The following is a 25,208-nucleotide window of genomic DNA, read 5'->3' as shown; positions in this document are numbered from 1 at the left end:
TCTACTCTCTCACATATATAAGATCATGAACAGAGTAATACTGAACAGAATCCAAAACACCCTAGAAGACAATTCCAGCAGAGAGCAGGCAGGATTCAGAAGAGGCTTCTCCACAATAGATCATATCCAGGTCATTTCACAACTAACAGAAAAATGCAGAGAATACCGAATCCCTCTATCTTTCCTCTTGATTGATTTTAAAAAGCATTTGATACCATAGAACACAATGCAGTCATCAGTGCCTTACTGGAAATAAATGTGGATCCTACTTATATCCACATGATAAAAGAAATTAACAAAAATCAGACCACACAAATAACCCTATTTGATCAACCTATAAATATAGATATAAAGAGAGGGGTCCGCCAAGGCAATGTGATCTCCACAAATCTATTTACCAGCACTTTAGAATACATTCCGAAAAAAATAGACCTAAACGGAGGAATAAGCACAGATGGTGAAAAGCTACAAATTCTTATGTTTGCCGATGATCTAGTACTGATATCCCACAACCCAAAAGACCTAGAAGAAATGGGTGAAAAAGTATACACAAACAGCAGTAAGATAGGCTTAGAAATGAATCTAGAAAAAACAAAATGGATCAAAAACATCTACACAAGTGACAGTCACCTATGTATTGATAACATCCCTATAGAACAAGTTGACTCATACAAGTACTTAGGACAAACAATAAAAAAGAACTAGCAAAAAGAAAGAAAGCTGCATGGCTATCATTCAACAGACTAAAAGAAACACTTACTGATCCAAATCTTGATATCTCTCCGAAGGCAAAACTATTTAATAGTGATATTCTACCATCACTCACATATGGATCAGAAACATGGAACACGACAAGAAAAGAAGAGACTCTCAGAATAACTCAGCGTGCAATAGAACACAGGATTTGTAACATCAGCAGAATGGAACATGTTAGAAACACGGAACTAAGAAAGAGATCAGGCATAAAAGATGTGGTAACTGCAGTATATGAAAGCAAGATGAGATGGGCAGGTCACATAGCCAGACTCAGGGATAACAGATGGACATATAGAATACTCAACTGGCAACCAAGAATAAAGAGAAAACCAGGAAGACCACCTACAAGATGGGAAGATCCACTAGTGAAATCTATGGGTATAACATGGAAGAGAGAGGCTCAAGATCGAGATCGTTGGAGGAATCTTTGTGATCTGCATTCATAGAGAAATCCTGAGTGAAATACGGGTCCATCAAGGTATAATTTTGCTGTTTGATATTTTCTTTATGAAATTATTAAGAGATGACTGAGCAGTGGCTTATTTCTTCTTTTCTGTAAATCTCTTGATATCAAGCTAAAGTGTCATCTAATTATTTTTGGACTTTTTAAGCAAAGATGTAGGAACACTTTGGCATTGGGGCAGTTGCCAAGGACACCAGCATTAGCAGGGCACCAGATGCTGGATATTTTACCAATTATCAAACTGACACACTATAAAAGGCACTTAGTGATAAATCTACCAAGGATACCAAGAGCCTGGCTACAATGCTATTTCTAATAACCATGAGGCATTAAGACCGGTCTTCCCCAATCATGCTATTTCTGCTGTAATCTCAAAGAATGCAACTGTCATCTCCTCAAGGCAACTACTTTCATATGTTCCTTTACATGAGTAGCATCCTTCATAATTATGTTCAATGCCAATGGTCATAGACCAAGATCACATCCTATGAACATTAAGCTTTGTCCATCCTGTCAACATTTATTTATAATTTTTCAGAGACAGAGCTATATAAAAGAGATGGGCTACATTTTGGTGTGAGTCAGTTGGACAAATTGTTGCTGCAAGAGAAAGTAATTACTAAAGTGACTGGAAGACCTGAGGAAGCAAGAGGTGGTGTGGAAAAGCATGAGAGTAAGGTACGAGAGTTGGCAATAAAGAGGTGAGTGGCATGACTGAAGAGAATGAGAGAGAAGGAACACAAGATTGACAGGGAAATGGTTGGGTTGGGATGGACAGGGAAAACACTGTAAGACCTGTGGTTTCAGGAATGGATGCGTGATTGTGCAGGAAAGGAAGAAGGAGTGCTGTTGATGATGGTAGAGGAGTTGCGCCCATCTAGGGTGGAGATGCTAGGAGCAAATAGTGAGAATGGTTTTGCAACAGCATGGAGGTGGACAGGATGAAATGTTTAGTAGGATTTTGCTATAGACCTGGTAAAGTGGGAAGCAGTGAGAAGGAAATCTATAGGAAAATTGGTATGGCTAATAAGAAAACAGTGATCAATATAGGTAATTTCAATTATAGTAATAAGAATGGAATGAAAAGACAGCATCTAGAACCATAGAGAATGAATTTGAATTTTTGAGGAACAACAATCTTAGGCAATACATAACAGAGATTATGCAAGGATTGAGGGTCTTTGATTTGATCATCTCTTCAGAGAATATTATTGTAAAGGAAGTGTCAAGTCTTCCTCCAGATGGTGAAAGTTACCAAGATCACTTCTTGATGAAAGATGATTATGACAAACTCTGGAGGCCATTTGCAGTTTTATCATGGAATGCAGAATTAGATAAGAAATTAATCAATACTGCTAGGTCTTTAGTCAGAAACTATCTGACAGAGACAATGACAGTGTATTCCAAAGGATAAGAGATTAAATAAGGTAGGTGTAAAATGGATGACTGAAGAGGTATAGCATACAATCTGGAAGAAAAAGGCATTATGTAGGCAGCACAAGATGGGTGGCAATAATCAGTTATATGAAGTATAAAGAGCAAGCAAGGAAGATAACTTGCTTGATAAGGGTAGTGAAATCACAGTATGAGTAGCAGTAAGCAAATGAGGCTAAAGAAAATCCTAAGGAGTTTTTTTGATATGTGGCCAGTAGAAGAAACACTGGTTATTATGGGAGGAATGACATTATTTGGTGATAAGGGTAGAATGACAGCCACCGAAGAAGACATAGTAGAGGTAATAAAATAGCAGTTCATTAAAGTATTCCAGTCTTGTGAATAGAACATAATGCAGAACTTGAGAGCAGTGGGAAGAACTACTGATGGTGAGTAAGCAGGAGATATGTGAAGAATTGACTAAACTTGATGTCATTAAAGCCACTTGGTGGAATATCACCACGTGTTTCAGGGAATGTTCCAGGGAGTTAAAAACAGATTTAACTTGCATTTTTAACATAAGTCTTAGATTTACTCAAGTTCCAAAATGAGCGGAAAGAGGGCAAAATTGTTGAACTTCATATAGGGGAGTGATAAGACTAAGACTTCGAATTACAGACCAATCTGCTTGCCTGGAATTGTGGTTAAGATGTTAGAGAAGCTAATAAGGACCAGAACTCAGAATTCAGAGTTGACAGCAGCAGAATTCTCTTTGATGGACTGCATAGGTTTGCTAAAGGAAGATGTTTTAGACTGCTTAAACATTGCCACATGGTAAACTGGTAAGTAAATTGGGACAGATGGGGTTGGATGGTAGATTAGTGCATTAGACTGGTTGTCTGATAGTTATTGGCAGGTTACATATTGAGGATGATATACCAAAAGAGGAACGTTAACTTTTGGGATAACTAGTAACTTAATTTGTATGTAAATGACACTGGAAAATGCTTGAATAGTGATACTGATATACAGTTATTTGCAGATGATGTAAAGTTGTGGAAAATATGAGAAGTAGAGCAGATGCTGTAGCTTTACAAGAGACTTGAATAAACTGTGCAAATGGGTGAGTATGTGGGGATTAAGTTCAATGTAGCAAAGTGTAAGGTTTTAAAATTTGGGAAGCAAAGATGGGGGTGCAGAATATAAAATTTGTGGAGATATCTTAGAGAAGGTGGAGGAGATGAAAGATCTGGGTGATGGTGGATAGGGACCTGAAATTTTGGGGGCAACAATGGATTATGGCAATGATATGGAGAACATGTAGAAGGATGTTATGATTCCATTGTACAAGACTTTGATCAGACCAACAGGATTACTGTGCACAGATTTGGTCAACTAGATGTCAGAAGGATGATGAAATGTTAGAGATGGTTCAGAAATGATTAACTGAATTGGTTTCATGTCTTTGGAATGTGAAGTATGAGAATAGATTAAGAGAATGCAAATTGCAGAGCCTAGTGGATAGAGGATGAGGTGGGACATGATCGAGACATAAGTTAGTAAGTGATAATTTCCAAATTAATGTGGATGAGATTTTTCATAGAATGGCTCCTTATGCATGGAAGCTGTATAAGGAGGGTGTGAGCAAGGAGGGGGGGGGGTGAGAAGTAATTTTTTGAATGGAGAGTGGTGGGTGATTGGAATTCTTTGCCTGAAAGTGTGGGATAACTAGTAACTAAATGCATTTAAGTTAAGGCGTATGGTGAGCTGTGTGTGTGTGTGTGTGTGTGTGTGTGTGAGAGAGCAAGAAAGTGGCACCTTCCACAATGAGTCTCTTGACACCATGGTTCACTTTTTCTGCTTTTGTTCCTTTTTCAGTTATGACTGTACTCTACCAAGCATGAAAACACTAAAAATTATAAAAGTGTAGGAAAAGAAATGCAGAGCAAGTCCACGTTCAACAGTAAACAAAGCAAGACTGAGGAATGCTCATGCATGGGCTCTTTGTCCTGCGGAAGACTGTTGCTAAGTAACGGCTTTATGTAAAATTTTTGTATCTTGAAATTTTTTCTATAGTCCTTTCAGAATAATTTGCTAAGTCCAGATTTATATAAGTTGGGGTCTGCCTGTACTAGGATTCTGCACTAAAGACTGGTTAATAATACCATGCCATTAACTAAGGAAATAAATATTCATTATTTTCCCTGTATCTATTGAAAATATCTTTTTTTTTTTTTAAATCAAATTATATGTAAATTTTATAATAACAGTATTTTACTACAGTATTTAGCAGAAATACTCTAGAAAATGTATTAGTAAGCCAATTTTCTGCAAAAATGGAAATAAAATTTACTACTTGTTCTAAGCACTTATTTTAAAAATTATTTCGATAACAGTATAAGGTACTGATGTTACAAGTTTTTTTACTTGGTTATACTATAAATTAAAGATGCTAAGAAATTATATTCTTGGTTTCATCTTTTATCCAAGTGGAAGCAAACAAAGTTTGCGTGTGATGTAACTTCACTACTTGTATATAGAGGCTAACGACTTCACATCAATTGCCTTAGCATTCCATAAAGCAACACACACATATCCTTACAGTCTGTAAGTAGCCCAGTCGTGAAGTTACTTTATGCACAAACTTTGTTTGCTTACACTTACAGTCTGTAAGGATATGTGCATTCCATTATGGGTTACTAAGGCAATTGATGTGAAGTCATTAGTCTCTATATACAAGTAGCTCAGTCATGAAGTTACTTCATGTGCTTTGCTTACACTTGGATAAAGGATGAAACCAAGAACATAATTTCTTGGCATCTTTAATTTATAGTATAAGTTATCTGTTAATGTCGGAATGCCAATCAATTTTTTTCAAAAACTAATTTTTACAAAGATGCACATTTCAGTAATGTGTATGAATTAAGAAAACTTTATCAACATGTTTTAAAAGATATACTCCATAAGAGATTAACAGTCCAGAAGCATTTGAAATCAGCCAGCAAAAATAACACAAAACAGTTTATAGAGTTCATGCAATTCTTATATTCCTACAAATAGAATAAAATATTTTAGTTGTAGAACAAAAATATTTTGTTCTGCAAAGAACAAAATATTGATGATGAATAATGTTATCAACAACAGGACAATGCAAAACATGCTATGGCACTTATTAGTTCTGTTCATATATCCAATGCAATTATATGGCTACAAAAATCTGGAGAAGAAAATACATGAGAGGATAAAAATAATAATAAAAAGAAACAGACATTCCTTTAGAGATATGTAATCGTGTACTAATATTTGCATGATCACAAATTTTGTCTTCTAAAAGATTTTTTTTTTTTACAGGTGTCTCTAAATTAAATGTCTTAATTGATGTGTGACTTACTAGATAATTAATATTATAATTAAATGAGAAACTATATATTCCTGAAATTGTTTCATTACATGAATGAAAACACCTTAATTCACGAATTTAAAAAAAAATGATAATCACTAATCTGATGAAAAATAGTCAAAGTTATTGAAATTATCTACTGTCATAATTATTTCATGTTAGTATTATAATACTATACCACTAATTCATGAACAGAAAATAATAATAATAATCTTAAGAGCTAAGGAACTATCACCAAGCATAAAAAACTTGCACTTGGACTCAAGAAAGAATAAAAACATTCCTTGCTTTCTTAAGTTTTTAAATAAAAATATATACTTTTTAAACTACTACACACTTTTTGGAGGATACCTCCATTAGATATATACAAATAATTAAAAGCATTGATTTATGCAGACTTATCACTGGAGTGGGCTGTCAGATTCAGTACTGAAACTACGAACACGTGAAAACCAAAAAGGAGGAAAATTTGCTGGAGTTAAATCAAATTCAGATATGACTTCTTGTCCATTCCTTGAAATAACAAATAAAATTTTAAATGAGTTAACAATTATACATTTTTAAAATCCAACTAACATTTAAATAATATTAATAAAGATAAAAACAGAACTGGAAATCTAACTGCTTGCAATTTTTTTTACATTTTGAAAAAATGAATTTACAGTAGCGTCATAGAACCATGTGACAATCTGCATAATCTAGCAGATTTATAAGATTCTAAATCTTATAAATCTGCTAGATTATGCATATAGCAGAATATTTTAATAAAGCCTTCTAAATGCAAGGAGCATGCCACCCTGTATATAATTATTAGCTCTACCAGATCAAACAAACAGTTGGAAATTAATCCAGAGTTCTAAAAATTGGGTGCTTTGAAAAATATGATAAACAGTGTTTCTCAGAAGGATTATAATTTAAGAAATGCTGATGTTAATGAAACTTGAGCATACAATATGGTCAAACACAGTTAATAAATAATTAAAAAAATAATAAAACATTCAAATTATCTGTGCATTTCTTTTATCATAGTTCAGCAAACATAAATTATGCATCTTAAAATAGCTGCTTTAAGAGCTTTGAGTAAAATAAATTATTATTTTTTTTGATCTATCGTGGTTTAAAGCAGAAAAATAATGCTCCCCAACAACTACTAAAACTGAATTCACATATTCTTTTCCCACTAAGTAAGAAAAGCAAATGGTCATTTAAAATAATGATTCTGAATTATAATTTTGAACAAAATTTCAAATTTCATTATGAACTATGACTTCATATGTTTTTTTGGAAAAAGGTCACATAAAAAATTTTTCAGATTAAACTAAAAGTGGATTTTTTAAAGGTGGCATCATTTTTTAAATGATGCCAGCATTTAAATTATCTCACACCAGAGGTCTGGACAAAATATAAAGTTAGCAGGTGCTATAGACCAGAGGATGCAAAGGATAAGGCAGACAGTATACACTAAATAAACTCAATGAGTAGAGGCAAGTGATTATTATGGAGGACTTCAACTATGAAAACACATATTAGAAGGAGAAAAGGAAAAGACACATGGGAAGAATGAAATGCAATTTATGCAGTTACTAAGGAATAATTACCTGAGGCAGTATGGAAAGTATTAGGGGTTTGAGATTGCCAGATCTAGTAACTGCACATCATAGGATTTGTCTGTAACCAAGCTGATAGGATCGAAAGAGGTGATCACCCTCACCATATTGCTGAGAACTGGTGAGAATGCTCATGTAGTTTAGACCTGGAAAGTGACTAAATGTGTGGAATTTTCAGTAAATAGGAGATATGTTTATGTGAAATTACAGGGTTGGTAAGTATGAGAAACTTAGGAGATTGTTTGGAGCAATGCCATGGCAAAAGAAACTGCAAGGGTTGGATGTTGATGCAAGGAAGTGGTAAAGGAAGCTTTGAAAGAAGTAACAGTAGATTGCATACCTAGAGTCAGAAGGCTACATCAAGTGGGAGTTAAATGGATGAACAGATCTTTAAGCAGAGGTTATTAATAAAAAAAAAAATTGTGGAGGGAACTGATGACTAGCAGGCACATGAGAAGTACAAAACACAGGCCAGACAGCGTGATGGGTATAGTAAAGAAGGCAAAATTAGAGTATAAGAGGAAACTGGTGGTGCAAGCCAAAGGTAATCCCAAAGAGTTCTTCTGGTAAGTAGCAAGTAAAAGGAGGAATGATTATGGAAGAATCATTTTGACAAATGCTAATGGTAGGGCAATAAGTGATGCAGAATGAAATAGTTGAATTACTAAGTGATCATTTTGCAAAGGTATATTTGTCAAGATTGTACCACTTCATAAAGGAGGTGGCAGAAGTCAGGCATTTCTTCTTTCAAATTATAGGCCAATCTGTGTGTCAGATATTGTGTTAAAGTGTTGGAAAGACTGGTGAGAATCAGGATCCAGAATTGGGTTGACAACAATGGTATTATCTTTGATGAACAGCATGGATTTGCTAAAGGGAAGTAAGTAAGTAAGTAGTCTACTTACTTATTATAATAAGGTGACAACAGCATTGGATGCAGGAGATGGATACAAAGTAGTATATTTGAACTTTGTAAAGACTTTTGATAGAATACTGCACGACGAATTGATAGTCAAACTAGCGTGGATGGTGGTTGGATATTAGACTAGTACAGTAGATTGGAGATTGACTGTCTGATAGGTATCAATAAGTTGTGTATGGGGAAGCAATATCACAGAAGAAGAAAGTCACTAGTGGTATGCCTCAGGGGTCTGTTTTAGGGCCATTGCTGGTTAACCTGTTTAATATGTTAATGATATTGAGGAAGACATGAATGGGAATATTCAGTTGTTGGTGGATGATCCAAAGTTGGAACAAATTTTGAGGAATAGAGCAGATGTTGTGGCCTTATACTATACACGAAGGCTTGAATAGACACTGAGTGAGTGGGCATGGGAATGCAGATGCCAATTCAATTTTGCAAAATGTAAGGTTTTAAAATTTGGAAAACAAAGATGAGATGTAGAATTTACTCTTGGTGAGGATATATGTATTGGAGGTGGAGAAATAAGAAATCTTGGGGGTGATAGTGGATAAGGATCTGAAATTTAGAGGACATATTGCCAAAATTATGAGGACAACACAATGAATTCTGGGAATGATGTGGAGGACACTGACTTGCAGAAGTAAGGAGATTGTGGTTCCATTGTATTAGGCTCTGATTATGGACTACTGTGCACAAATGTGGTCACCTTGTTTTCAAAAGGATGAAAAGATCTTGGAGAGGGTGTAGAGGCAATTGACCAAAATAGTTTCTGATCTCTGGAATGTTGAATATGAAGAAAGGTTGAGACGATGCAATCTGAAGAGTCTAGTGCAGGGGTCGGCAACTTGCGGCTCGCGAGCCACATGCGGCTCTTTGGATGTGAAGCTGCGGCTCTTTAGTTCCATACGCAAATATTATTTATTTTATCAAAAAAAAAAAAAAAAAAATTTAAAATTCGTTCTGAATCGATTAACGAGGATTAGGCACCGATTCTATCTCTCAGCCACTTGTACTCGCTTTTCACCGCACCCCTCCCCCGTGACACGCATTGTCACTGTCGTCAGTCCGTCGGAAGCTCTCGAATGACGCCGTCGTCGGATGTTTCTATGTAGGTTTTAATTCGCTTTCGACACAAGACAATTTGGCGTCTTCACCAGTGCTTTGGCTGTGGCTCTTTAAAAAATTTTGTGGCTCTTTAAAAACTTTGAAATTTTGTAAATTGTAATTTTTGACTCTTCCGACTCAAAAGGTTGCCGACCCCGGGTCTAGTGGATAGGAGGAAGGGGGGGGTGAAAAGATAGAGACATACAAGTAAAAGGTTATTATAAGATTAATGTTGAAGAGGTTTTTCATAAAATGGCAGGAGATTGGGGAGAACAGGAGGTCATCCCTGGAAGCTATATTAGGAGGGTGTGAACAGGGGAGTGTCAAGCAGATTTTTTGCATGAAGAGTTCTGAATGATTGGAATGCATTGCCTGATGGTGTCTGCAGAGAATTTGAATGTGTTTAAGGTGAGATATGATGAGCTGCATGTATGACAAAAGAGACCTTCTAGATGAGTCTGTGACTCCATGGGGTATTGGGATAATAATGATAATAATAACCAGGGAAGGATGCTGAAAAGCAATTGGAAGAAACCAAATGCAAAAAATGGATCGTAGAAGAAAACAGAGAAATTATGAAAGGTTTTTACAGATCGTCACCAGAAAAATGGGGTTTTAGAAAGTGTATGCACATGATTTGGAAACAGAAATTTACAGAATCTGCAATGACAGAATGAAGACTTATGGACCAAAAGAATTTCATTTTCCACAACAAAATATTTACTCAATTTGAGCTGCAAAAGTTACGTAATAAACCAACAGCTCCAGTAACAGCAAATCATTAGGAGGTAGCTATATCTAACTTTGAAATTCAACTCAATAAGGATCAAGCTGACAACATACCTCAGAATGTTTTAACAGAAGTACAGTGTAAAATGAAGTCAGGGATATTGGAACATATGAACTCCATAAATGACCATATAAGATTATCAACATTAAAATCCTTACATAAATCTAAGCTTAAAAAAACTCCTCTTAGATGCAAATACTGTGATAAAAACCATCACAATCAATAGTATAAAGGAAACAATCAGCTCCTGCACAGTACAGCTTGTATCATTACAATGATCTTGGTTGCAAACTACAAGAATAAAAGCCAAAGATAAAGCAATTTGCACCATGGAAAATCTGGTTGGAACAAGTGATAATTTCCTTGTCTTGTCAGGTGTTATCTCCTTCCAGGAGGTTGACTATAATGAACTTTCACTGTGTATAGTTTGTGCTTTTCTCTTACATTCTTCATAAGACAAAAAGGTCCAGTCCTTAATATTTCCCATATAATCTATTCTTTGTCTTCCTCCTCTTCTTTTCTTTGTATCATTCCTTCTGAAAGTGTTTCTCTCCAATCATCTCTAATATCTTTAAATTAGTTTTTTTAGGCAGTCCATGGGACCCTAAGGATCCACATTTCAAAGGCTTTAGTTTATCTTCACGATAATTTGATATTGTCCAGGTTTCTGCTCCATATAGCAGTGTTGACCATATGTAGCATTTGGACAGCCTAATTCTTGATTTTATGTGAATTTTCCTTGAGTTCAGAATGTTTTCATGCTAATGAATGTTGATCTAGCAATTTCTATCCTCCTTAATATTTCTTCAACACACTTTCCATTCTCTGTAATTAGCAGACCCAAATATATATGACTCTCTACTTGATCTAAAGTATTTCCCTTGATCTTAATATTTATATTGGGTATCTTCCCTTTTTCTCTTGTTATCAGCATGGTTTTGGTTTTTTTGATGTTGAAATCAAGTCCATATTTTTCGCTTAGTTTCAGTGTCTCTTCTAGTAGGTTTTGAAGGTCTTTAAAATGTAAGTAATATAATCTTTCTATAATAGTTCCAACATTGAAGAGTCCTTCTCTAGTCCCTTTATTTTCCTGAAAACCAGATTATGTTTCATTAATTTCCAATTTCATTTTATGTTTATTTCTTTCTAGGATGATATATAGCATAACTTTTGTATCTGACTGATCAGATTAATTGTTCTGTACTCTTCACATTTGATTGTCTTAGATTTTTTTAGGTAGTGGTAGGAATGCTGAGTGCTTAATATTTTCAGTAAGGCTTTAAGTGATCACTTAAAGCCTTTACATTCTGCCATAATTCCATCCGTTCCTGGAGCTTTTCCTGGTTTAAGTTTCCTAATGGCGTTTGTTACTTCTGAGGTAAGAATAGTCAGTCCCTCCAAATTTTCTTGCAACGGCTTATCTATTCTATCATGATTGTAGTGTCCCTTTGAATACTCTACCCATCTATCCCTTATTTTGTCTTTCTCCATTAGGATGTTTCCACTGGCAGAATCTTCAATGCAATAAAAGCCTATCTTTTTGCAAGATTTGCTAGTTAGCTCCCTAACTTTTTCATGAAGTTCTCTGGCTTTGTATTTTTTGTCCAAAAGCTCAATTTCCTTGCATTTGTTGTTGAGCCATAGTTCTTTTGCAATCCTGCATTCTTTCTGATCTCCTCATTTAAGTTCTTGTATTCAGGACAATTTTTGTTTCTTTCTTTCCTCCATCATTTTCAGTATCTTGTATTCATTCATCCAGGGTTTACTCATCTTCTTCTCAAATTTGTGAATTGTTTGTTTAACTACCTTTTTTTATGTCCTCTTCAAATTTCTGCAATCTATCCTCAATCTCATCTTTAGGGTAAGGATACTTGGTGGAATCAGGAATGTTAACAGCAGTGGATTGTGCAAGTTCCTTTAAATATTTATCTTGTGTTTCTTGATTTTTAAGGGAGCCAAAATCGTATTTTTCTATGCGTATAGGTTTCATTGTTTTCATTAATTTTATTGCTGCTTTAAGGACCACAGGGTTGGTCTGATCCAATATCAGCCCCCTGGTATGTTTTGGCATGTAAGATGCTATTCCAAAATCTTTTTTTTAATCATTATATAGTCAATCTGGTTCCTACAGCTATATCTGAGGCTTTTCCGTGTGTAAAATCTTCTAGGAGGTTGGTTAAACGAAGTATATTGTTATCGGATCGTTTTCTACACAGAATTGTATTAATCTTTTCCTCTTGGATTTCTATGTCCCAGACCTTAGTTTCCCATAGGGAAGAAATCTTTTCTGAGTCTACTTTAGTTTAGATCTCCAGTAACGATAGTTATATCATCTGATTTGGCATTGTTAAGTGCATTTTGAATGTTTTTATAGAAGTGTTCTACACCTTCATTTGGGTAATCAGAAGTAGGTGCATATATTTGGATGATAAAAATATTAAAAGGTTGGGCTGTAAATTTTAATGCAATTGCTCTGTCCTTATGGGCCAACATTCAAGTAAGGATTGGGCAATCTTATTTTTAGTACAAATGCTACTCCATTCCTATGACTGTCTCTGCATGAATATATGACTGAAATACCCTTTCTTTCTGGTTTCAGAAATATTCTGAAAACAAAACTTAATGGATTAAGCTATAGCATATAGGGCTATAGCAGTGATCCAATCATGGCATAATAAATTGGACAAAAGAGGACCTGGACAAATTAGACTGCAAAATAAATTTAATGACTATGCATCATGCATTACATCCATGAAGAAGCTGACTGGCAGTACCTACCAAGAAGAATAGGTGGACGAGGTCTTCTGCAAGTGAGACAGATTGTGGAAGAAAAAGAAATCAGTTTAAAAAATTACAACGATGATGGTACTGAGCAAATGCTTCAAGCCATTTCACAAGAAGGCCTTTTAAATGCAATAGGAAACAAATCCAATTACAAAAAGGAACAGCAAAATAATCGATATGATCACTGGAAAAATAAACCCTTGAATGGTCAATTTCTTTGAGATACTGAGGATAAAATAAATGAGACCAAGATGTGGCAATGGCTACAACATGGATATATTAAAAAAGAAACAGAAAGATTTATTGTAGCTGTCAAGAACAGGCATTACAAACTAATGCAATCACAGCAAAAATTTTTAACATTGATAATGACAGCTGCAGACTACATAATCAGAAAGATGAGACTTAGAACATCTAATCAGTGTATTAGATGCTATCTTGCCTGCAGCAAGATAGCATAAACTGATTACAAATACAACCATGACCAAGTGGCCAAAATAATTCATTGGCATGTATACAAAAAATATGGTTTTCCTACTTCTGATAACTGGTCGCAACATTAAAATAGGCAGTATTGGAAAATGAAACAGCAATAATTCTCTGGGACATTAGAATACAAACTGATTGGCATTTGGAACACAACACTATTTACAAGAATTAAACATCAACGAAGTGACCACATATTTTATGGAACAGTCCTTATTTTATGACACTACCTAACAGACTATTCTTAGATTCTTAGGTAGAATATGAACTGCTCTAACACCAAACTGTTGTTTGAATGATATCTTGTTTTGACTGTGTATCAACTGTGTGAATAATATAATAATATCATCTAGGTGGATATATTGCAGTAACAAGAGAGTCAAGAGCCTATATGGAAATAGAGATAGATGAAGTGGAGGTACATAGGATATTACAGAACCTTGATGTGAATACAGCTATGGGATTAGATAGTATACCAACTAGGGAATTGGCAGCATCTTTGATCACCAGTAATGATCTGTACTAAGTCTCAGCTCTGTGTTAGTCCCAAGAGGATGGCAAGAGAAGAAAATAGTTCCATTGTATAAAGGAAATGCCAAACTGAGGAAGCAAATTATTTACCAATAAGCATCTCAGGAGTGGTGATCAAGGTATTGGAGAAGTTGGTTAAGAGCAAAATCCAGGAATGGCTAGATAAGAATGGGATATCATATGGGGTTGGCCATATTTTAGTAACTTACTCACCTTTTATAACACAATGATAGCTGAAATGGCTACATGGTGATACTGATGGACTCGGCAAAGGTTTCTGACAGGATTCTGCATGGAATTCTGATAAATAAATTGCAGTGGATAAGAAGATAGCTGATGGAGAGATACCGGATAGTGGTTTATTTAGGAGAAGAATCCATGAGAAGGCCTGTGATTAGTGACATGCCTCAGGGCTCTGTAGATGGGCATCTACTATTTAATTTGTATATTAATGATATGAGAAATGAAAGGGGATATATTCAGTTGTTTGCCAATGAAAAAATTGGGTAGAGTAACAGTTAATAAAAATGACATTAACATTTTGCAGGATGATTTAAATAGTAATAATAGCAAAGTAAGATTATGTATTTTAAGGTGAAAAGATCACCAGCTATGTGCCATATTGATGGAACAGTACTCCAGGAAATTGTTGAAGCTAGATATTTGTGGATAGGGAGTTGAAGTTTAGCAGACACATTGCAAAAGTAGCTAAAAAAGCTCATCAGATTATTTGATTACTGAAGAACACCCTGATGAGAAGAGATAAGCAGGTTACTATATCTCTTTATAGGGTCTTACCAAGACCCTATTTCGACTACTGCACACAGATGGCCACCTGGGTTTCTTGGAAATGAGGAGGAGGTGGAGAGGTGAGTGGCCAAGGTAGCAGATCTATGGAATGAAAAAGATAGGTTAAAGAATTGTTGTTTATAGAATTGATACAGAGAAAATTTTTCAGAACAGGTCTGGTGTGTATATGGTGTGTGTGTGGGGGGGGGGGATCAAAGGAAATGGTCATTCTTTGAAATTGAGCAAGTATGTGGTTAGCAAGGGCATAAGGACTAGATGTTTTTTTGCGGTGGTTAATGAGTGGACTAGGAAAGGAAATTTATCCATGGAGAGAATGCAATCAACTGGATACATGATTTATGCAACAAAATCTGGAAGAGGAAGATAGCCAAATGATTGGACTAGTTCCACCATTATCCCAATCTACAAAAAAAGGCAATTACAACAAATGTGAAAACTCTGTGCCATCACCCTTATCTTACATACTAGGAAAATTTTATTATTAAGGAAAGATTACAAAGTTTTATAGACCATCATATCTCAGAAGAACAAGCAGGATTCAGAAAAGGTCGAGAAACTAGAGATCATATATCTAACATCACACAAATAATCAAAAAAGCAAGGGAATTTGATTTAAGCCTTTATCTATGCTTTATAGATTACTCCAAGGCCTTTGACTGTATGAGATGGGATATTTTATGGGATATCATGCAAGAATCAGGAATACCAAGCCATCTAGTAACCCTCATAAAGAACTTATATCAAGGAAATTAAGCAACAGTAAGAAATGAAAAACTCGATGTCTTCTGCATTCCAATTTGAAAAAGGATCAAGACAAGGATGCATACTCTTGCCATTACTATTCAACCTTTACAGCAAAACTATAATGAAAAGATCTCTAGAAAAGTGGAATGGAGACATTAAAATAGGTGGCGGAACAATCACTAACCTATGATATGCAGATGACACAGTGATAATAGTCACAAATGAACAGGAATTAAAATCCATCCTAAATCAATTAGAATGGGAAAGCTTAAGCAAATAAATAAAGATAAAACCAAAATATTGATTTTAAACGATGTAGAAGAGATAGATATAGAAGGAATTGAAATTGTCGACAATTTCAAATACCTTGAAGTGATAATCACAAAAAAGATTATTATTATTTAATATTATTATTATTATTTGACACCTCCAAGGAGTCCAAAGACTCATCGAGGGAGGGCACCTGCTCTACAACTCTGTCTCCACCACTCAATCCACCAACTGACTGCAACTACACCAGTGCCATCTACTGCCAACTACCACCACTAATTTTTACACAGACAATCACAAACATCCATGCCCCTGGTGGGATTCGAACCCGCAGCCCTTTGGCTAGAGAGCGGATACGCTAACTACTCGACCAGCCAGGCAAGACGGATGGGAAAAAAAAAAAAAAGAGATAAGAAGAAGAAGAATAGCACTAGCTAAGAAAGCGATGGCTGATTTAACTAAGATCTGGAAAGACAGGTACATCTCCAAAAGATGATAGAAGAATTGAGGCATTTGAGCTCTGGTGCTGGAGAAGAATGTTAAGAGTGTCTTGGACAGAAAAATGAACAAACAAAAAAAACAAACAAAAGTATCCGAGAAGAACTGAATATCCATGCAAGACTGACAAACATAATTGACAAGAGAATTGTGCAATATTTTGGACACATATGCAGAAGGGAAAATGAAAAAGTGGGAAACTGTGTGGGAAATGAAAAAGCGGGAAACTCTCAACAGATGGATTAACCAAATATCAAGAATCACCGAACTTAAACTAGAACAAACAATAAGAGAAGCACAGGGGAAAAAGAAATGGCAAAGCATCATCAAGAAGGTCACAAGTCCTCAGGCATTAGGAGATCTGAGAGAGAGAGAGAGGAAAGCAGCATGATCTGTTTAGGGGTGCCATGACTAAATGAGTTCAAAGCAAAGTATGATAGATACTGCACGAATACTGGATAGTGCTTGGAATAATTTTTAGGGTTTTTCTTGATGAGTCTACAGACTCCATGGAGTTGTCCATTTAGTAATAATAATAATTGACCATAAGTGTCTCTTATGATAAAGCTATGAGGCCAATATATTATCTTTATGGTTGGCTGATTAAGGTTTCAGGTGAAAGGAAAGCAAAGGTCATACCATGCTAAACCAAAGATTACAGCAGTACTCAAGATAATAATACACAGTAACAAACAGATAAATTAGTATATAACATATTATGTATAAAAATATAATTTTAAAAAATTAATATGTTAAGCAAAGCAGTACCTACATATAAATAGAATTTATAATCAAATGTGTTTGTATAAACTAATTCTTGTTAAAAACTTCATGCATTTGCCTGAGTTTTATAAGATCTGCTTGAGGGTATAAGGCTCAGAGATTAGTAAAAAAATTCATCTGTCTCTTGAGTGAAGTGCTGGTATTTCACTCAAGAGTGAAGTACCAGCAAATGGTGAGGTGACTGTTGAATTGTTCAAACATATGTGAGTCATTAGCCCCCCATTAAATACAAACATGTATGATGACTGTGACCTATGCAGAGTCTAGCAAGAACAACTTCCTCTCTTCTGTTTCAACGTTGTTTCTAAGACTGCTAAGTGCTTCCTGCCATTGCATTTTATATTTGATATTATAAACTGTCTGTAGGCTGTATAAGGAACTGGCAAACAGTACCTGGAAAACGTGTGATCTATCACCTGCAGTCTCATTTCCCTTAATTCCAATGTGGCTGGGAATCCAACACGTATGTTATACAAATTGAACTTCACAAAGCATTGGGTGTGGATTATACATAAGAGACAAGGATGGCCTGTAAAGAACTCAATGAGTCTATATAATATAAATTATACACTTTTGATAATGGTTTTCTTTTATATCCACAAACCCAAGCTGAATTGCATACAATTCTGTTGTATAACTGCTCCAATTGAGTAGGATCTGATTAGATTTGATAAAGTCAAAAAACCACTACCAAAAGAGCATATAATTTATAAGTCATATAATTTATAAAAATCAAAATTTTCTTCCCATTGCTGACAGGTGGTAAATACTGGAAAAAAAAAAAAAAACCTGTCCAACACATTACATAATCTGTTCCAAATACATAAGGCAGCTGTAGAATGCATATTCTACTATTTTCCAACTGGTAACAGATATCACAAATTGGATTTCCGATGTTCAAGTACCTCCACCATTTGATGATATTGACTGGAAGGAACCATATGCAATTCTCCAAAAAAGATCCCTCCGATTAGTGTATCCTTGGTTTGAAATTATGAAACAACAACACTTTGTTTCATAATTTACTTGGAACTTTAGTAAATTATGAAAGAAAGTGTTGTTGTCAGTACCTAACTGTGAAAGTCTGTGGCAAAAGAGATTAAAGATTTTTTTATACCAACTTTTATTAATGGAAAGAATGTCAATGCCAGAATGTTGTAGCAATCTTAGAGTTAAGCACAGAATGTTGTAGTATTCAAGAACAATATCTCACTTTTGGACCATTATAATAATTTATTCCAAACAAGGAGAAGATGAAAACTTAGGAAGTACCAGAGAAGGTCTGCAACATTTTATGGATTTTTGAAGATGTAATGCTTAAATAGCAACTAGCAGAATTTTAAGAGTGGAAGTCCAAAGCCTCCATGCTTCTTTGATAGTTGAAGAAATTCCTTTTAGACTTCTTGGTATTGGCTGGTCAAAAAAAATTACATAGGCTTACTATATAATTGCTTTTCTTTAGCTTCTGTAATGTCTGTAATATTTATTATGCACAATTGAGCAGGGAAAGTTATGGTTTTAAGTACTATGGTTTAGAAGAAAGAAGATTCCAATCTTGTAAGGTTTCGATGTTCTTGTATATAAGTTCTTGAACTGGTATTTTTGGGTAAGTGGAGATGGGAATTCCAAGTATAATGAGGGGTTCTCTCTTAAGGGTTAGTTCAAAAGGAATGCCTTCAATATCCAACTTTTCAAAAACGTTTATTTTTGTCTTGTCTGCATGAGCAGTTAATCCACTAATTTTGCTGAATTTTTCCAAAATACCAAAAAAGATGTATACGGAATCATTATTCTTCAAAGTGCCTACTACATCATCGGTATAAGAAGATAGTCTGAAAAGTTCTTGGCTTAACATTGAAAAAATGAATTTATAATTTCAAAATTATTTTTATTTTTCAACATAATCTCCCATAAGACTAATACATTTATTCCAACGTTGCTCCAGCACCATTATCCCATTCCTGTAGCAGTTCTCAGTAAGATCTGCAAATTACCACTCTACAGCAGCAATCACCTCTTGATTCGAAGAAAAATGCTGATCAGCAAGAAAGAGTTTTAGTTTTGAGAAGAGATAGAAGTCAGAGGGAGCCAAATCTGGAGAATAGGGTGGATGTTCTAACAATTCATAGTGCAGATCCCTTAATTTTCCCATTGCCAAAACACTTTTGTGGGCAGGTGCACTGTCCTGATGAAAGACAATTTTCTTCTTCTGCAAACCAGGTCTTTTCTCATGAATTTTTTTTTGTCTAGTCTTGTTAAAATATCGGAATAATATTCCCCGGTTATTGTTTTACCCTTTTCAAGATAATTAATAAACAAAACCTTTAGCATCCTAAAATACCAATGTCATGACCTTTCCTGCTGATGGAATCGACTTTGTCTTCTTTGGCGCTGAACAACCAGCTTCTGTCCACTGTTTTGACTGCTGTTTGGATTCTGGTATGTAATGGTGAATCCAAGTCTCATCCATAGTAATAAATCAACACACAAAATCAGTTTTATTCTTGTTAAAATGCTCCAAGCGCTGTTTAGAGATTTTCATGCGAGTGTGTTTTTGATCTGCTGTGAGCAAGCATGGCACTCATCTTGCGATTTTCATTTGCAATTCTTCATGCAAAATATATCCTATACATTCTTTTCAAATACCTATAGTCTCAGCAATTTCATGCGCTTTGCCTTGCCGGTCATCCAATATCATATCGTGCACTTGATCAATGATTTCTGGTATTGTTACACTTTTTGGATGTCCTTCACATGGATCATCTTCAAGGCTGGTACAGCCATGTCTAAACTCGGCAGCCCATTTCTTAATTGTTGAAAATGAAGGAGAAGAGTGCCCATAAACTTTTATGAACTTCGAATGAATTTTTTTGGCGTTAAACCTTCTTTTACAAAGAATTTGATAACCACACGATACTCAATTTTATCCATTTCAAGGGATATAGACAACACTTTTGCTTCAGACAGCTGTATAAAACAAACTACTTGATAGAATGACTTCCATTTTCACATGGATGCTTATGACAGATGTACCAATTTAGAAAAAAAAAAAATCTTGCCGATAGTGTTGCCATCTATGGTCGAGGGCGAGAACTTTTCAGACCACCTTCGTATGCTAATACCTAATTTTCCTTTATAGTTGAAGGAATTGTTATACCTCACCCCCGCACATGTATTGTTGACTTCCTGCAATGAAAATTCAAGAACCAATGCAATGAGTAATGGACCAAGAGGACAATCTTGCTTGATTCCTTTTTTTGAATTTTGACTGGATCTAATAGGAACACATTAACTAGGAGGCAGGTAGTTGAAATGGTAGGCTCCTTTAATAACAGACAGCAGTTTTTGCCTGCACCAATCTTCTGGAGGATGCCAGTCATTATCAAATGCTTAAGTCAGGTCTACTGATACCACTGTCATTAGCTGCCTTTTTGTATTAACTAAGAGGAGTAGATCATACAGCAGAAACAGATCAAATTCTACTGCTTGGCCTGGAACTCCATATATCTGTGTGCTTTTAATTATGTATCTCATTCCCAATTTGAGCCTGTTATTGATAATGTGGAAAAATATCTTGTAGTCAGTATCAGATAAAGAAATATGGCTCCAGCTGCTGATTAAGGTATGATCTCTATTAGGTTTTGGAATGAGTACGGTATGGCTTGCTACAAATTCACTTGGTATGTGCACTGGAAAAAAGAAAAAAGCATTAAACAGTATAACTAAAATGGGAAGAATCAAATCCCAGTCTAAATCCTGCCTGTTCTTTTATCAGCATTTTATCTATTTTCTGGACTTAGTCTGTTCAAGATTAACCTTTCATACAGCTTCAGAATTGAGCATAGGAGAGCTACAGGTGTGTAGCTCTTTGGATCGTCAGCAAGTTTACCTGGTTTCAGGATAGGTATTACTTTAGTTGGCCTCCATATGCTGGGTATTTTAGTAAATTTCCAACAAAAGTTGAAAAATTCTAACAACCACTCTGTTGCTTTTTCTCCCAGATTCCTTAGTATCTCGTTTTTGACATCATAATACCAGCAGCTTTTCCTCATTTTAAGGCTTTTAGGGCATTTTCTAGGTCCTCTTTAGTAAATGGTGCTTCAAAGATATTATTTTCTGAATCCCTAACTTTTTTAATGTAATTTTAGGTATTTTCCCTTCAGTACTTGGTTTACCTGGTTTCTACAATACTTTCTACAAGAATTACTTGGTTTACCATTCAGAGATAGCTGAATTGAAAGTTGGTTTGCATCTATATTAACTTTGGTTGCTGCTGTTATGGGGTCACCAGATAATTTTTTGAGTAAGAGTCAGGCTTTCCTGCTACCATGTTTCATATCGAAACTTTTAAATTTTCTCTGCCCATTGTCGACTTCTTTTTTCAGACAGTGCTGTTATAAGTTCCTCTCCTGTGTCAATTGTTTCTGATGAAAATGGATCTTTATCACATAGGTCACAATATCTTTCATATATTTCCACTTTCCATTCTGTAAAACCCAGAATATAACATGTTCTACAACACCTCTTGGGATGTGCTACCAATCTAATACCTATCTAATACCCACCGTCTAATAGCTTTGATGAACTTTCCATAATTTCCTGGTCTGGGTAAAATGTTGGACAAGTTTATGTCTAATTCTCTTGAGAATTGTTCTCAGTTAGCTTTTTTTAAAATTAAAGCATCTTCTAAGTGGGATCTCCTTAAGTTGGACTGGTGGGAAAACTTGCAGCATTATTGGTCTATGTTGTGAACTTGGGATTCATGAAAGTACCTGTTTCACTAAACAGTTTCATAGATTAGCTTACTAACAATTCCAAGGTTTGGGTTATAGCCTCTTTTCCATCTTCCACTGTTAAATTATGATGGCTGTTTAGGATCATGTATAAGACAGATGTGTGTACCACAATTCTGTCTTATACACGATCTACATGATGTGTTTCCCAGATGTGTGGTGCACACCGAGCACACCTGAATATGTGTCCCTACAAATAATGTAGGGTAAAAATAAGTGTTCAATATGAAGAAAGATGTTATGGAGGTGGAATAATGTAGCATACTATAAAGATGACATGTATTATTATTATTATTATTACTATTATTATTACATCACACCTCCAGGGAGTCCAAAGACTCATCGAGGGAGGGCATCTACTCTACAACTCTACATCTCACTACTCCACCACTTAGTGCTTTCACAGACAATCACAAACATCCATGCCCACGGCAGGATTCGAACCCACAACCTTTTGGCTGGAGAGCGGATACGCTAACCACTCAGCCAACCAGGCTGGCTAAGTATGATAAGGAAAAAGAAAGTACAGTATAACTAGCACTCAGGCAATCAAGCTAAAGGAAAATTTTCAGTATGCAGTCAGTGAGAGAAAGAATGATTATGGAAAGAAGACTAGATGATGGAAATGGTAGCAGCAACTCAAGTAGATATAGTGAAACTATTTAAAGGGCATTTCATTAAGGCGTTTCATGCTTGTGAGGGTGATTTTGTGTCAAATTTTTGAAAAAGGAGAGAAAAATACTGAGGACAAAAGTCCACCTGACAACTTAAGGTACTGCATAGAGTATATGTAAGAAGCATAAGAGACAGAGGCAGCAGAAAGAAAACTGATGGAAAGAAAAGTAATCAACAAATGTCATCTTTTTAAACTAAATATTTAAAAAAATAAAAATAAAATAAAATCACTTAATATATAGATATATTTTATAAATTGTATACTAACCTGTACATGGTATGCACAGAATAATGATGCCATACTAGCTGAAAATTTGGTCGTCCTTTCACTGTTCTTACTTCCAGTTCCTTATATTAAAGAGATTTATATATCCTTAGTGCATATAATAGTGCCATTTAATTCTACTACATAAATGACATTAAATATGAATTAGAGGCTCATGCATATTCTACTACTAAGAATGTTATAAAAACACTATAAAAACAAATAGAATTTAAATATTATCATACACAGTGATTGTAAGTTGTGCACTAGGCGTTTTTGATTTTTCATTTAATTTGATTTTTGCAAATTCACCAACATTAATTGGAAAAAAGCCAGTTTCTTTACTTTTTGTTTTTGATAAATTTTCAAACATTTCCAAAAATGTACTTTCATTAAAAAACATTACAAAACTAATGTTATTTATAAATATTTCAAGTAATTAAAAATGCTACTAATTTTTTAAAATATTTAATAATAATATACAATTCTGAAAGGATTTTATGTCAATGCAAAGCTGGATAATGAAATTGTTTATAGTAAAGCTTATTTAACTAGGATGAAACTTCCTGTGATAGATCAAAATGGAATATGCTAACATAAAATGACAAAAACAAGTAATGAAATTATATTTAATATATTAGGAGGAGAATAAAAATTTTAAACAAACCTGAATTTTTTTTGAAGATGAAGTCAATGATGTTACGTTCAGTAAGGAATTTGATAATGCTGCAGATAAACAGTATTAGATTTTGACATAATATAAAATATCGAATCAGTGAATAAGATAAAATGGCAAGAATGAGATAAAAATAAAAGAAATGATAAAAACAATGACTCAAAAAATTACTGATTTCAGAAGAAAGCAAAAGAATATAAAAAAATAATAAATAAAAATAAACAAACAAAAAAGCCCTGTAAGAATGAATTACAAGCCAGTAGTATGACAGAGTGTTGGCAGTTTAGACATCAAATAGTGGAGAATGTGACAACTGGCTGTAAACTTTTCGTGTGCTTTAGGGAATAAGATAATAAGTGGAATTCAATTGGTTTGAGAGTAATGAGGAAGTAATTTATTTTATTTAATTGCCATGAGTGAGAGATTAGATTATTGGCTTTGTGTTTGTATCATACTGATCTGATCTTAGAGCAATACACTGAGAACAACATGATTTGATTTCATTATACTGGAAATCAATAATGGTAATCTTGATCTGAAGGGGTGTATGTTTCGATTGAAATGCAGATGATATTTCATCATCATCAATTTCCTACTATGTACCCTCAAGTAGTGTATAGGTTTGTATTACAGGCTATGACAGTACTACACCTGTTTCGGTAACTTTTCCTCTTCCATTCTGTTTAAGTGACTATACCACCTTAGATTAGAAAGTGAAGAAAGATCTTCAATTTTGTTTCAGTAAGGAAATACTGTGAGTAGACATATTAATTAAAATTATAATAACGGAATTAACTCACGTAAAATATTACTTATTAGTATAATTTTTACCTGAGTATCACAGGCATCTTTAGTACATGTAAGAAGCTAATTAAACAATAACTGACAATTCCAAAAGGCACCACCTAAGTAGCTAATGTAAAATAACTAAAAAAGGTCATTAAATTTCCTAACTTATTTAAAAAAAATAGATAAATAAATAAATAATATATATATATATATATACAAATTAAAAAAGTTAGGAAAGATTAGCTGATTTAAAAAGTACTATCTCCCACAAAGGGGATAGATGTAGACCATCGGATCTCTTTAAGTTAGGAGAATGAAGTAAAGTTTCACGTCTTAATATGCTTCTTTATAAAGCCGTTCCATGAGGAACTGACTTTTGTGAAGAACTTTTGTCTTGTTCCAGTGAACTCTATGTCTAGTGTTGATGGCATGCTCTGCAAGTCCAGACTGTTCGGGATCAAGGTATTGAATATATGACTTGTGTTCTTCTAGCCGAATAAAAACAGATCTTTCTGTTTGTCCGAAATAAGATAACCCACAAGAGCAAGGAATCTGGTAAACACCTGGATAATTGAGATGTGGAAGCTTGTCCTTTGGAGAAGTGAGAAAGGTGGAGATTTTTCTGATGGGTCGAAAAGCAACAAAAATATTTAGTGGTTTTAATACTTTTGCTATGGTTCACTAA

At 34.7% G+C, this 25,208-nt stretch overlaps 1 protein-coding gene across 1 annotated transcript in view; it reads right to left on the bottom strand.

The window, feature by feature from the left end:
* Window positions 1-5,771: 5,771 nt before the first annotated feature.
* Window positions 5,772-25,208, bottom strand: part of LOC150107459 (F-box only protein 9) — a 310,233-nt gene continuing 290,796 nt past the window's right edge. The window contains exons 13-14 of the mRNA XM_090392105.1: window positions 23,062-23,141; window positions 5,772-6,506 (exon numbers count right to left, since the gene is read on the bottom strand). Of these exons, the coding sequence (XP_090248231.1) occupies window positions 6,395-6,506; window positions 23,062-23,141 (192 nt within the window). The 3' untranslated portion in view covers window positions 5,772-6,394. The remainder of the gene's footprint in view (window positions 6,507-23,061; window positions 23,142-25,208) is intronic.

The sequence above is a fragment of the Typopeltis vanoorti genome, chromosome 4 (assembly GCF_054136105.1).
Source record: "Typopeltis vanoorti isolate ZY-2024b chromosome 4, IOZ_Tvanoo_1.0, whole genome shotgun sequence".
In the NCBI taxonomy this organism is placed as follows: Eukaryota; Metazoa; Arthropoda; class Arachnida; order Uropygi; family Thelyphonidae; genus Typopeltis; species Typopeltis vanoorti.
Note: the sequence above shows the minus strand (reverse complement) of the source record. Positions and strands in the feature narration are given on the sequence as shown.